Below are 12,628 nucleotides of genomic sequence, written 5' to 3'. Positions count from 1 at the left end.
GAAATAACCCTCCAGCACAGAAGGCCTTAAAAGCCCACATCATGTCTCAGTTTCCCCACCTCACAGCCTACCTGATCAATGTGTTTTTCCACAGTTGTGGTGTTGGGCAAAAGCTGATTGTGCAGCCGGGGCTCCTCCACTGCCCGCTTCACATCATAGCCGAACCACAGGTTGTAAATGATAGCCTGGCAGTGGGACATGGTGAGGGACTCAGTGTGGCCCAGGGGCAGGGGGAGGGAGGACAGGTAGGGGACACATACCAGTGCAGTGGATGTGGTGATCTGTGTACCCCCAGAGGCTCCCACCACCATCTGGACTTTCCCATCCGGACCCACAATAATGGATGGACACATGGATGATAATGGCTGCTTCCCTATGGTCCATAGAGTGAACAGAGATGCCAGTCAGCTCCTTGCTCAGGATGCCAGCCCCTGCCAACACAAACTCCCCGGGACCCTTATCCTGCACCTGGTCTGATGAAATTGGCTGGTGATGGGAACACTCCAAATTGATTCGTGAAGTTAGGTGAGCTAAAGTCATCCATCTCATCATTGAACAGGATGCCACTGACCCGGGAAAGGATCTTAGAGCCAAAGCTGCAAGGGGAAGTAGGTAGATAGTTGTGAGCAACCAGCCTGGCCCTGCCCGGTCCCTCCTCCCCATCCACCCCAGCCAAGCCCACTCCCTGTGAGGCTAAGCTACCAAGGTGGGACCTATTACCCACCATAAAAGTGGGAGTCCTTTCATGGGATGAAGATAGCCTCTAGCCCACCACCTCTGACCCTGTACCAACTGGCCCCACAGCCCCTACTAGAGATTGATGGTGCTGGTGGTTGACACAGCACTGCCGTCCTCTGAGACCACCGACAAGTGGCTGGTGCCCCCATCATCCGGATTGTAGAATTCAGGCTCATAGTACGAAGCCATGTGAGTGGTGCTGTCAGTGATGCGAGCTTGGAGCTGGGCAGCGAAGAACTCAGAGCTCATGTTGCGAATGACCTGCCGAGACCCCAGAGCTGGCCTAAGGAGGTGGAAAGGGAGCGCGGAGAGGGGGCACAGGGTTGTTCGAGCAGGTCCCAGGAATCCCCTGACCATGGGTCTGATCACAATCCTCTTGCATCCTAAAACTTCGGGGGCTTTCCAGGACACAGACAGGAAAGCAGACTCAGCACCTCACACAGTGGCTTGTATGACCCCATCTCTTGGTTGCATTCCAATCATTATGAATGTCTGTTGTCTGCCCCCTCAGGCTTTTAGACTCTCATCCTCCCAGTGATTCATTCATGCAATTATTTACAGAGCTTGTGTTGCATGCCCAGAGATGAGAAATTGGAAGGGAACAGGCAGGGTAAGTTCTAGTAATAGGAAGGCAGAGAAAATGAAAGAGAAGAATGAGGGATAGGCAGTGTGGTTAGGGAGGGCTTCTTTAGAACAGATAGCTGAAAAGAGTCCAGTAGGAGGCCTAAAGGGCAAATACAAAGGCGCTGGGGCAGGATGAACAGGGCGGTGTTTCCAGTAGTGACTGAGATGAAGGGAGAGAAAATTTGAAGATGCTGGCTTGGGGTTCATTATTTCTGTAAGGGTTTCTTAACTCCTCTAAGGACTGACAAGCATTGGTAGAGGAGTAAACATGCTGGGGAGCATTTTCTCAGGGTCCCTGTGGTGGTCGTGTAGGGAGTAAAGAGCAGGCTATGGAGAACCAGGTGACATGTAGATGGCTCATCTCATGCCAGGAGCTGGTGGCTCACGCCTGTAATTCTACTTAGGAGGCTGTGATCTGAGGGTCAGGATTTGGAGACAGCTGGGGAAGGACAGTCTAGGAGACCCTTTTATCTCCAACTAATCACCAAAAAGCTGGAAATGGAGCTGTAGCTCAAGAGGTAAAGCATCAGCCTTGAGCTAAAAACAAAACAAAACAAAACAAAACAAAACAAAAACTAAAGGATAGCCTTCAGGCTTTAAATCCATGGTGTGTGTGAGTTCATACACACACACACACACACACACACACACACACACACACACACACACACGAGATGGCTCATCCAGCTGGAAGAAAAATAATAATAGAGGATGCCCTTGCAACTTTAAGCCCAGAATAGCTGTTCACTGGGTAGTAAACACTGCAGATAGGGGACAGTCAGGAGACTGACCTTGAACATAGGCCCATCAGACACTTTAGAGCATGGCTCAGGTAGATGGGCTCATGAGCATGATGTGCATGTATGGAATTCACCTATGGGGCTGATAGAAGCAATAAATCTAGCCCCAAAGTGGTGGCAAAGGAAGACAGAGAGAAAAGATGGAAAGAGGGATGAAGGGCCCCAGGAGGCCTAACAAAGAAAATGCCAGAGGCTTTGTAGATGCCCCCTGTATAGACTCAGAAATCCAGGGAAAGCTGAATTTGCTCATAGGAGCACAACACCAGGATATGGGCTATGCTGACAGTTGTCTAGGTTTTGGAACTTAAAAAGCAATAGCTAAAGGACTGGGAATGTGGCTTAGTGGTAGAGTGTTTGCCTAGCATGCATGAAGCCCTGGGTCCAATTCCTCATTACCATATACACAGAAAAAGCTGGAAATGGCGCTGTGACTCAAGTGGTAGAGTGCTAGCCTTGAGCAAAAAGGAGCTCAGGGACAGTGCCCAGGACCTGAGCTCAAGCCCCAGGACTGGCTATATATATCCAACAGGGTCTTTGGTAAGTTAAAAGACCAGAAAAAATGTATGGTTAATCTCAGTTATCAACCTTGATTGGGTTGAGAGCTGCCTAAATTAATAAAGCACACTAATCTGGGCATGTCTGTGAGGGCATTTCCAGAGGCTGTTGGATTGTGATGTCATCTAATCCAGGGGTTCGATGCATGCATGGATTCAAAATTTAAATGGACTCTTGGAGGTGGTGGAACTGTGGAAGGCAGAGCCTAGTTGGAGAAAATGGGCCACAGGGATGGTGCCATTAAAGGACATTTTTGTGCATGTGTGCCAGTACTGGGGCTTGAATCAAGGCTTGGGTGTTATCTCTTAGCATTTTTGCTCAAGGCTAGTGCTCTACCATTTGAACCACAGCTCCACTTCTTGCTTTTTTGCTGGTAAGAGATAAATCTCATGGACTTTCTTGTGCAGGCTGGCTTCAACTGGTGCCTAACTCATTTTGTAAATTTTTGTGTCTAAAATGTAAAAAAGAAAAAGTACCCAGGTGCCAGTGGCTGACACCTGTAATCCTAGCTACCCAGAAGGCTAAGATCTTAGGATTGAAGTTTGAAGCCAGCCTGCACAGGAAAGTCCATGAGACTCTTATTTTCAATTAACCACCAAATAGCTGAAAGTGGAGCTGTGGCTCAAGTGGCAGAGCACCAGCCTTAAGTGGAAAAGTTAAGGGACAGTGCCCAGGCCCTGAGTTTACGCCCCAGTACTACTAGTGCACATGTACACACATTAATTTTTAAAATGGAAGAATGTGTAGTGAACTGTGTAGGATGCTACTGAGAGAAACCAAAGGCAAAAATGAGGTTGGATGTGAAGATCTGGGATTGTGTGGGTTGAGCAAGGATAGACCAGGTCTGAAGGGAGAGAAAATGGTCCCAGGGATGTGGTTCTAAGCTAGAGTGCTTGCCTAACATGTGAGAGGCTGGATTCCATTCTTGGCACACCGAGAGGGGTGGGAGTGTGTGGAAGGGAGCAGAACGTTGAACTGTGGGTCTCTCTCTTGAGAATATAAATGGAGGGCTGGGAAGGTGGCTCAGTGGTAGAGCGCTTGCCTTGCATGCATGAGGCCCTGGGTTCAATTGCTCAGTACCACATAAGCAAAAAGAAAAAAGCCGGAAGTGGTGCTGTGGCTCAAGTGGTAGAGCGCTAGCCTTGAGCTGAAGAGCTGAGGGACAGCGCCCAGGCCCAGAGTTCAGGCCCCACAACCAGACCCCCCCCCCAAAAAAAAGAGAATATAAATGGAACCTGAGAGAGGCAAAAACAATCCTTATGAGAATGGTGTCCTGAGCCAGAGAGTGAAGAGAAGGCCAGACTTATTGAGGAGGGAAAGGGAGGGCAGAGGTGGGCAGAATGGGGTGGCTCCTGTCCCTCAGAGAGATAAGATACCAGATCATTGTTTGCAGAAATGTGAGGACTGACTGCTCAATGTCCACCAGAAAAAGAGAAGATGCCAGGGAGAAAGGAGGCCCCTCCTGCTGGTCCCAAGTCATTGGGGCGGGGGGGGGGGGGGCATCCCTGCAAGTCTGCCCCTGAAGGCAGGGCATCCAAGTAGGTGAAAAAGGTCATGCGGGCCCCTGGCAGAAAGGGATGAAAGGAGGCCTCAGTGAAGGCCTAGTATAGAGCTGAGGTACCTGACAAATGAGTCAGCCAGGTGATACCAAGCCAAGGGTAGAGATCAGAGAAGCATTCGTTTCTTAGTAGGACCAGGGAGCAGACCGCTGAGGCCTCTGCTCACTGGGTCTTCAACTTCCTGCACATCATCCACAGCAATCCTGAAAACTACAAGACTGCCCCATGCGTTTCTCACCTCAAGAGCTTAGCATGTACAAAGGCCCCTGAAGTAGTTCAGCCAGAAGTGGGCACCAGTTATCTGTTGTCAAGTCTGTTTTTTCCCCAGCTCAGATGAGGTGCATAGAGCAAAGGCTGGGGCTTAGAGTTACCAGTCTATTCCAGCACATAGTAGGTCTACAACTCAAGTGTAAGGCAGGAACTGATTCGAAAAATAAACATGAGGCGGGGGAGTCCTGAGACCCCCACTCAGCATCTCTATGGCAAGTTTCTCCTCAACTGTGGGCCAGGCTCTTACCTGAGTCATATCAACAAAATTGGGGTCTCCCAACAGGGTCCTCTTGGCATAGGCAAACCGGAAGGCCTCTACGATGCGGTGATATGTCAGACCCTTCTTCTCAGGTGTCTTCACACTCTCCAGAGAGAAGTTGTACCCTGATCGATCAGAGCCAAGTACACACTGACAGGCCCCAGGGGCACAGAGGGCTCAGAAGATTGATATCACCCTGAGCCATGTTGAACAGCCCTCTTAGAAAGGAGACACTTCATAACCAACAGCAGTACCCACTTCAGAAAACTCTTAAGACAAGGGGTCCACAGCTTGGGCCTCATGCACTCAACACCAGATTCCAAGGTCTAGAAAGTCACAGGTGATTACTTATATTACCAGCAGTATACTCTTTTTTTTTTTTTTTTGTCCATCATGGGGCTTAGAATTCTGGGTCTGGGCACTGTCCCTCAGCCCTTCAGCTCAAGGTGAGCACTCTACCACTTGAGCCACAGTGCCACTTCTGGTTTTCTGGTGGTTAATTGGAGATAAGAGTCTCATGAGCTTTCCTGCCTGGGCTGGCTTTGAACCATGATCCTCAGATCTCAGCCTCCTGAATAGCTAGGATTACAGGTGTGAGCCACCAGCGCCTGGCCTGGCAAACTGAGCCAGGAAGGTGGCTCAGTGGTAGAGTACTTGCCTAGTATGCATGAAGCCCTGGGTTTGATTCTTCAATACCACATAAACAGAAAAAGCCAGAAGTTGAGCTGTGGCTCAACTGGTAAAGTACTAGCCTTGAGCACAAAGAGGCTCAGGAACAGTGCCCAGGCCCTGAGTTCAAGCTCCAGGATTGACTGGCAAAAATAAATAAATAAACCTCAGATCTCAGTCTCCTGAGTAGCTAGGATTACAAGGGTGAGCCATGGGGGCCTGACTTAGCACTGTCTTTTTATAGTTGTTTTCTTCTTTTTGGTTTTGGTTTCTTGTGTGTGTGTGTGTGTGTGTGTGTGTGTGTGTGTGTGTGTGTGTGTGTGTGTGTGTGTGTGTGTGTGTGTGTGTGTGTGTGTGTGTGTGTGTGTGTGTGTGTGTGTGTGTGTGTGTGTGTGTGTGTGTGTGTGTGTGTGTGTGTGTGTGTGTACATGCCTATACTGGAACTTGATCTCAGGGCCTAGATGCTGCCCCTTAGTTTTATTGCTGAAAGATGACTCCTGGTCATTGTCCTCCATGAATAGTCTGTCTTCCAGTACTTGAACCTTTCTACTACTTGAGTCACAGTTCTACTTTTGGCTTTAGTTAGTAGTCATCGTAGTCGTCATCGTAGTAGCAGCAGCAGCAGTAGTGGTGGTGGTGGTGTTATTATTACTTTTTTTTTTTTTTAACAGTAGTGGTTAATTATAGATCAAAGTCTCAGGGACTTTCCTGCCTGGGCTGTCTTCAAATCTCTATCCTCAGATCTCAGCCTCCTGAGTAGCTAGGATTATAGGTGTGAGCCAGCAGCACCTGGCAGAAGGACCCTCTGAACCAAGTCCCCCTGCCCTGAACTCCAGCACCTCTATCCCTCCCATCTACTCTTCTTCTTCTTCCTCTTCCCCCACCCAATCTTCCTCCACCCCTTTTCCTCTACTTCCTCATCTTCATTTTGCCCTTTTTCCACTCCCTCTTCCTTCTCCTCCTTTTCTTCCAAGCTCCTCCTTCCCCTTTCCCTCCTTCTTGTCTTCCTTCCTCTTCCAGCTTCTAGTATGGATAACATGGGGACTCCACACTGCCCCCTAAGGGAGCCATGCAGTAGGACACAGCACATCCCACACTCAGTAAAGGAAAAGATGGTAACCAAGAAGACAAGGATACAGCAGGGATAGAGCATGGAAAGGGAAAAGCCGCAGCAGGCAGTATGTCTCAGACCTCTCAGCAGGGCTATGGTGGGGCCGCTCACCTTTGAGAATGTTCAGGATTAGAATCAGCACAGGCCCACTGAGAGGAGCACTGGGCACATACAGCACTGAGTCCCCAAGGCTGGTGCTCAACGGGTGCTCAATCAGCTCTGCTTGGTAGTTGTTCAGGTCCTCAACTGTCATAATGCCTCCTGCAAAGGGACAGCAGCTTGATGGACATGAGGATCGGGCTGGGCCACGAGGAACAGCAGGGCTGCATTATGTGGGGACTGGCTTCCACCATGGAGGTTGAACCATGGAGCAAGCCAAGGATACACTAATGGCAGAGGTGGGGGTGGGGCAGACATGGAAAGGGACCAGGAGTTGTACCATTGGGTAGAAGGAGGTAAGGGCTGTACCACCAGAAAAAGCCACATAACCACCAAGCTAAGGCCTCAGGCTGTCTGCTCTCCCTTACCACCCATGGCCAGGCCAGGCCAGACACCCCTCAATCTGCTCAGTTCATTGGCTTCCTGGCCTACTTGCTTTCCTCTCCACAGAGCCTTTTGCAAGTACAGAATACCTACTTCCATCTGCTCTCCCTGCCCCCCCCAGGCCCCTCCTCCCTTGATTAATGATTAGTGGATAAAGGGGACAAGGGAGGGAGGGAGAGAGGGAGGAAGGCTCTTAATTCTTCAGGGAACCAGCTCCAAATAGAGTTGGCTGAAAGGTCAATGTGCTAATCACCCTCCTCCATAAAACCCAGACAAAAGTAACAAGAAAATGGTCACCCTTGGGGCCTGCCCCACAGAGGCCCTCTGGTACTTGTAAAAGCTCATGTTCATCCTGTGATCTCCCAGTGAACAAAGCTTTCCCACATCCCTCCTGGCCTTACTCCAAGCTTCTACTCAGTCAGATAGTACTTGTACTCTCTCCCTTGACTGGGCTGCCATCTGCAGCCCAGCTGCCACCTCTTACGATATGTCCTCTCGGATCTTCCTGGAGCCATGGGCGGCACGCTAGTGCTTCCCTAGCCTAGCATTCTGCCTATCTCTTCATTCACCTGCCAGAGACTTTCCTTCCTCCGTGATGGAACCAGGAGCTGAAGACTTACGTGGCCTATCCATGATGTTCCCGTGCCAAGAACACCCTGAAGCCAATGCCCGGACCAGACAGGCCAAAAGGACTTCAGAGTCTGGATCCTGGCTCAGAGTTCCCACTGTGGGGTTCCTCACTCAGGACCCCCAAAATGCTCACTCACCAGCCTCCTGGATGTCCTTTACAATCTGAGCAGTGAGGCTCCCGTTGTAGAAGGCCTGGGGGCCCTCTTCGGCCAGTGTCTGATAGGTGTCAGCCAGCCGTGGCATGGTCACTATATCTCCTTCCTGGAGCACTTTCCCATTGCGGCAGAAAATCTCACTGGGGGAGGGAGGGGCGGGTCACATGATGTAGCAGATGGGGCAGACTAGGCCAGATCACCCCATCCACCCATCCACTTGTTTGAACAAAGCAACAAATGGACAGAGCCTCACAGGTGTCCCTTGGGGGTCCAATTGTCCCATATCACTCAAGCCACACCTGCCCTGACTCTGCTCCAAGACAGGCCAGTCCTTGCAGACCTACCACAGGGCAGGTGTCTGTTCAACGACATCCTGTTTTCTTTTCAGGGCCCCTGCCAGGCCCTTGCCCACTGGGAAGCCCTCTCGAGCCAGCTGGATGCTAGGTTGGAAGAGGCGATGCCATGGAAGCCGTCCATGCCGCCGGTGGGCCAACTCATAGCCACGGATCTCACCAGGAACTGCCACAGATAACCCACCTGGAAGGAGAGAGAGTAACAGTAATGCCCCCAAGCAGAAGACATACGAGACTCTTTGTTTTGCTTTGTTTTTTTGGTCGGTTGTGGGGCTTAACTCTAGCTTGGATGCTATCCCTCAGCTCTTTAGCTCAAGGCGAGCGCTCTACCGCTTGAGCCACAGCGCCACTTCTGGTTTTCTGGTGGTTTATTGGAGATAAGAGTCTCACAGACTTTCCTCCCTGGGCTGGTTTTGAACCGTGATCCTCAGATCTCAGCCTCCTGAGTAGCTAGGATTACAGGCATGCGCCACCAGTGCCCAGCTTTGTCTTTTTTTTTTTTTGGTACTGGGGACCGAACCCAGGACGTCGCACTTGCTAGGCAAGTGCTTTGCCACTGAGCTACATCCCAACCTCATACGGGACTTTCTAAGGCAACATCCCAGGTACCTTCTGTGTCATTTTAGGGCATAGAAGGAAAGGGGCTGTGCATATATGGTGCTGGCTATTCAAACCCAGGAGCTCACACAGGCTAGGCAAGCACACTACCACTCAGCCACACTCCCAGCCCAACAAAAAGGAATTTTATGATCATCTGTGGGCAAGCATTCAGATTGACTAGGGGTGTTTCCCAGGACACAGGATGGGGAGCTGGTGGACCATGTACTGGGTTTTGCTGTCCAGAAATTATGTGTCCCCAAAGTGCCTCCACATTTGCCTGTACATGGTCCACAGTTACCCAGAGAGGCCAGAGGGAAAACAGATTCTCCCATCTCTCACTCTAGGCCACTTGTGTGTGTGTGTGTGTGTGTGTGTGTGTGTGTGTGTGTGTGTGTGTGTGTGTGTGTGTGTGTTGGTACTGGGGCTTGAACTCTTAGCTTTTTTGCTCTAGATAAGTGCTCTACCACTTGCGCCACACCCCCATTGCTGTCTTTTTGCTGGTCAATTATGCAGAAGAGTCTCATGGATTTTCCTGCTCTAGCTGACTTACACAGAAGTATAAGTGTAAAATGGGATGCTCGTGGTCCAGGTGCTTGCCAAAAACCAAGATTCCATTTGAAAGGATTAGTGTAAAAGGATCAGGTTGGGGGCATGGTTCAGTGATTAAAAAAAGCAAAACAAAACTGGCTAGCAAGCTTGAAGCCTTGAGTTTAAAACTGTTTTCCCCACTCTCTCCCCAAAAGAAATCCTCTTCTAACCTCAGAGCAATCAAGGTCTCATGATACCCTGCGTGCCAAGCCCACTAATGAGCCGTGGGCTGTTTGTTGTTGTTTTGTGACAGTCCTAGGGCTTAACTCAGAGCCTGAGTACTGTGCCTGAACTTTTTCACTCAAGGTTAGCACTCCGCCACTTGAGGCATAGCTCAACTTCTAGCTTCTTGGTGGTTAATTGGACATCAGAGTCTCGTGGACTTTCCTGCCTGGGCTGACTTCGAACCACAATCAGATCTCAGCCTCCTGAGAAGCTAGGATGACAGGCAAGAGCAATCAGAACCCAGCTGTCTTTTTTTTTTTTTTTTTTTTTTGAGATAAGAGTTCCAATCTGAAGTCTTATCTGACCTTGAGCTTTCAATCCTCCTTTCTCAGCCTCCCAGGTACTGGGATTACAGGGATGCACTACCACGTCTGTCCGCCTCAGACTTTCCATCGCTCTTTTCTGAACTACCTTTGTGTCACACTCACCTGGTTCTCCTTATCCCTTCTGCCTTCTTCCCTATCTCCTACCATCTTCCCTCTCTGTCTTGGTGGTGTTTCCAGCTCCATGTTTCAGGTTCCACCTATGAACTGACAAACTTTTAAATGTATCCTCTGGCCTGACTAGCAGACCCAAGTATCCACCTGCCAGCTTGGAACAGGTATCTCAAACTTAACCTGCCCCAAACTACATTCCTGGCATCCCTGCTCAACCCCCCTCCCTGACAGCCCTATATGTCTCTGGGCACAGACTTTCCATGTACACATCTCAACCAAACAACAAATTACAGGCTTCCTCTTTCAGCACGAGTTACTGCCAACCAGCCTCTACTGTCTCTGGATTATTTGAGTGACCTCCTGCTGAGTCTCAGAGTTTCCTTGCCCCTTTGTACACCAGCCTGGACTTCTCACCTCACTCTGAGGTGACCTATGAGGTCCCAACCTACTTAAGCGGTTTTTTCCAATGCCATATATTCATCCTCCTGGGTTTCTTTTAGCAGCTTCGGTGGTACCCTGCAAAATGTTACCTCTGCTTATTCCATCTGGATCACTCAGTCATCCTTGTCTTCCTTGAGATGCCACATGACTCCTCTTACCCTGCCCTGCCTCTGACACTATCCTAAGTAAAAATCCTACCCACCAGCCACCAGCTCTGTGATCTCCACTGCAAAAGGCCCTTGGTGTCTGTGGCCTCAGCCTCTTCTTCCTCGCCACATGGAATGTGCCCACCCAACTATATTGTTTGCCTTTGTTCTGTACCTGGGTTTTAGGAACAAAGTGTGATGCTGGAAGAGGGACTGAAGAGGTTCAAGTTGGGCTGGGAAGGTGGCTCAGTGGTAGGGTGCTTGCCTTGCATGCATGAGGCCCTGGGTTCCATTCCTCAGCACCACATAAACAGAAAAAGCCAGAAGGGGCACTGTGACTCACGTGGTAGAGAGCTAGCCTTGAGCTGAAGAGCTGAGAGACAGTGCCCAGGCCCAGAGTTCAGGCCCCACAACCAACCAAAAAAAAAAAAAAAAAGAGGGTCTGAGAAGGTGGCTCAGTGGTAGAGTGCTCGCCTTGCACGCATGAGGCCCTGGGTTCGATTCCTCAGCACCACATAAGCAGAAAAAGCCGGAAGTAGGACTGAGGCTCAAGTGGTAGAGCGTTAGCCTTGAGCTGAAGAGCTGAGGGACAGTGTCCAGGCCGAGTTCAGGCCCCACGACCAGGAAAAAAAAAAAAAAGAAGTTCAAGTTAAGGGAGTAAATTCCAAGCATCCACAGGATGCTAAGTCTGTAAGATTCCAGCATTCCCATACTCCTGGGCAATTTCATTTCTACACATTCTATATTTTTCAAAGTATATATTTTTTAAAAAAAATAGCCAGGTGCTCCTGTAATCCTAGCTACTCAGGAGGCTGAGATCTGAGGATCACAGTTCAAAGCCAGCCCAGGCAGGAAAGTCCATGAGCCTCTTAATCTCCAACTAATTACCAAAAAACTGGAAGTGGCGGTGTGGCTCAAGTGGTAGAGCGCTAGCCTTGAGCTGGTGAGCTGAGGGACAGTGCCCAGGCCCAGAGTTTAAGCCCTATGACCAACAACAACAACAAAAAAGAATGCCAAAGTCCATGAATGCTAAAGTCCCTTATAGAAAATGAGGTTGTAGTTACATATTACCCATCTACATTGTCCTGTACTCTGTGTGTGTGTGTGTGTGTGTGTGTGCTGGTGCTGGGCTTGAACTCAGTGTCTGGGTGCTATCCCTTAGATTTTTCTTCTTCTTCTAGTCCTGGAGCTTGAACTCAGCCTCGGTAATGTCCCTCAGCTTTTGTGCTCAAGGCTAGTGTTCTATCCCTTGAGCCACAGCTCCACTTCTGTTTATGGTTAATTGGAAAGAGCCTCATGAACCTTACTGCCTAAGTGCTGGCTTTGAATCCCAATCCTCAGACCTCAGCCTGCTAAGTAGCTAGGATTATAGGAGTGAGATGCTGGTGCCACTGGGCTCCTTAGCTTTTTTGCTCAAGGTTGATGTTCTACCACTGGAGCCACAGCTCTACTTCTAGACTTTTTTGGTGGTTAATTAGAGATAAGAGTTTCACAGACTTTCCAGGAACTGGTCCTCATGTTACTTCTAGTCATACTATGGTTACAGTGTTTGTTTGTTTGTTTGCAAATCCTGGGGCTTGAACTCTGGGCCTAGGTGCTATCCCTGAGCTCCTTTGCTCAAGGCTAGCACTTTACCATTTTGAGCCACATAGTCACTTTCCGTTTTTTGTGTTTAATTAAACATGAGTCTCAGGCAGGCACTGGCTCAAGCCTGTAATCCTAGCTACTCAGGAGGCTGAGATCTAAGGATCATCATTTAAAGACAGCCCGGGCAGGAAAGTCCATGAGACCCTTATCTCCAATAAACCACCAGAAAACCAGAAGTGGCACTGTGGCTCAAGTGGTAAAGCACTAGCCTTGAGCTGAAGAGCTAAGGGACAGTGCCCAGACCCAGAGTTCAAACCCCACAACTGCCAAAAAAAAAA

At 49.5% G+C, this 12,628-nt stretch overlaps 1 protein-coding gene across 10 annotated transcripts in view; it reads right to left on the bottom strand.

Annotated features, from left to right (window-relative positions):
• Positions 1-12,628, bottom strand: part of Ggt1 (gamma-glutamyltransferase 1) — a 38,109-nt gene that overhangs the window by 815 nt on the left and 24,666 nt on the right. For 9 of the 10 annotated variants that reach the window (XM_069994434.1, XM_069994430.1, XM_069994432.1 and 6 more), the window contains 7 exons: positions 8,258-8,450; positions 7,896-8,053; positions 6,697-6,846; positions 4,794-4,930; positions 812-999; positions 469-596; positions 72-373 (listed from right to left, as the gene is read on the bottom strand). In XM_069994434.1, coding sequence (XP_069850535.1) covers positions 72-373; positions 469-596; positions 812-999; positions 4,794-4,930; positions 6,697-6,846; positions 7,896-8,053; positions 8,258-8,450 — 1,256 coding nt within the window. The remainder of the gene's footprint in view (positions 1-71; positions 374-468; positions 597-811; positions 1,000-4,793; positions 4,931-6,696; positions 6,847-7,895; positions 8,054-8,257; positions 8,451-12,628) is intronic. The other variant, XM_069994436.1, reaches the window with a different exon arrangement.

The sequence above is a fragment of the Dipodomys merriami genome, unplaced genomic scaffold (assembly GCF_024711535.1).
Source record: "Dipodomys merriami isolate MVZ:Mamm:240054 unplaced genomic scaffold, mDipMer1.0.p SCAF_45, whole genome shotgun sequence".
Taxonomy (NCBI): Eukaryota; Metazoa; Chordata; class Mammalia; order Rodentia; family Heteromyidae; genus Dipodomys; species Dipodomys merriami.
This window is presented reverse-complemented; position numbering and strand designations above follow the sequence as displayed.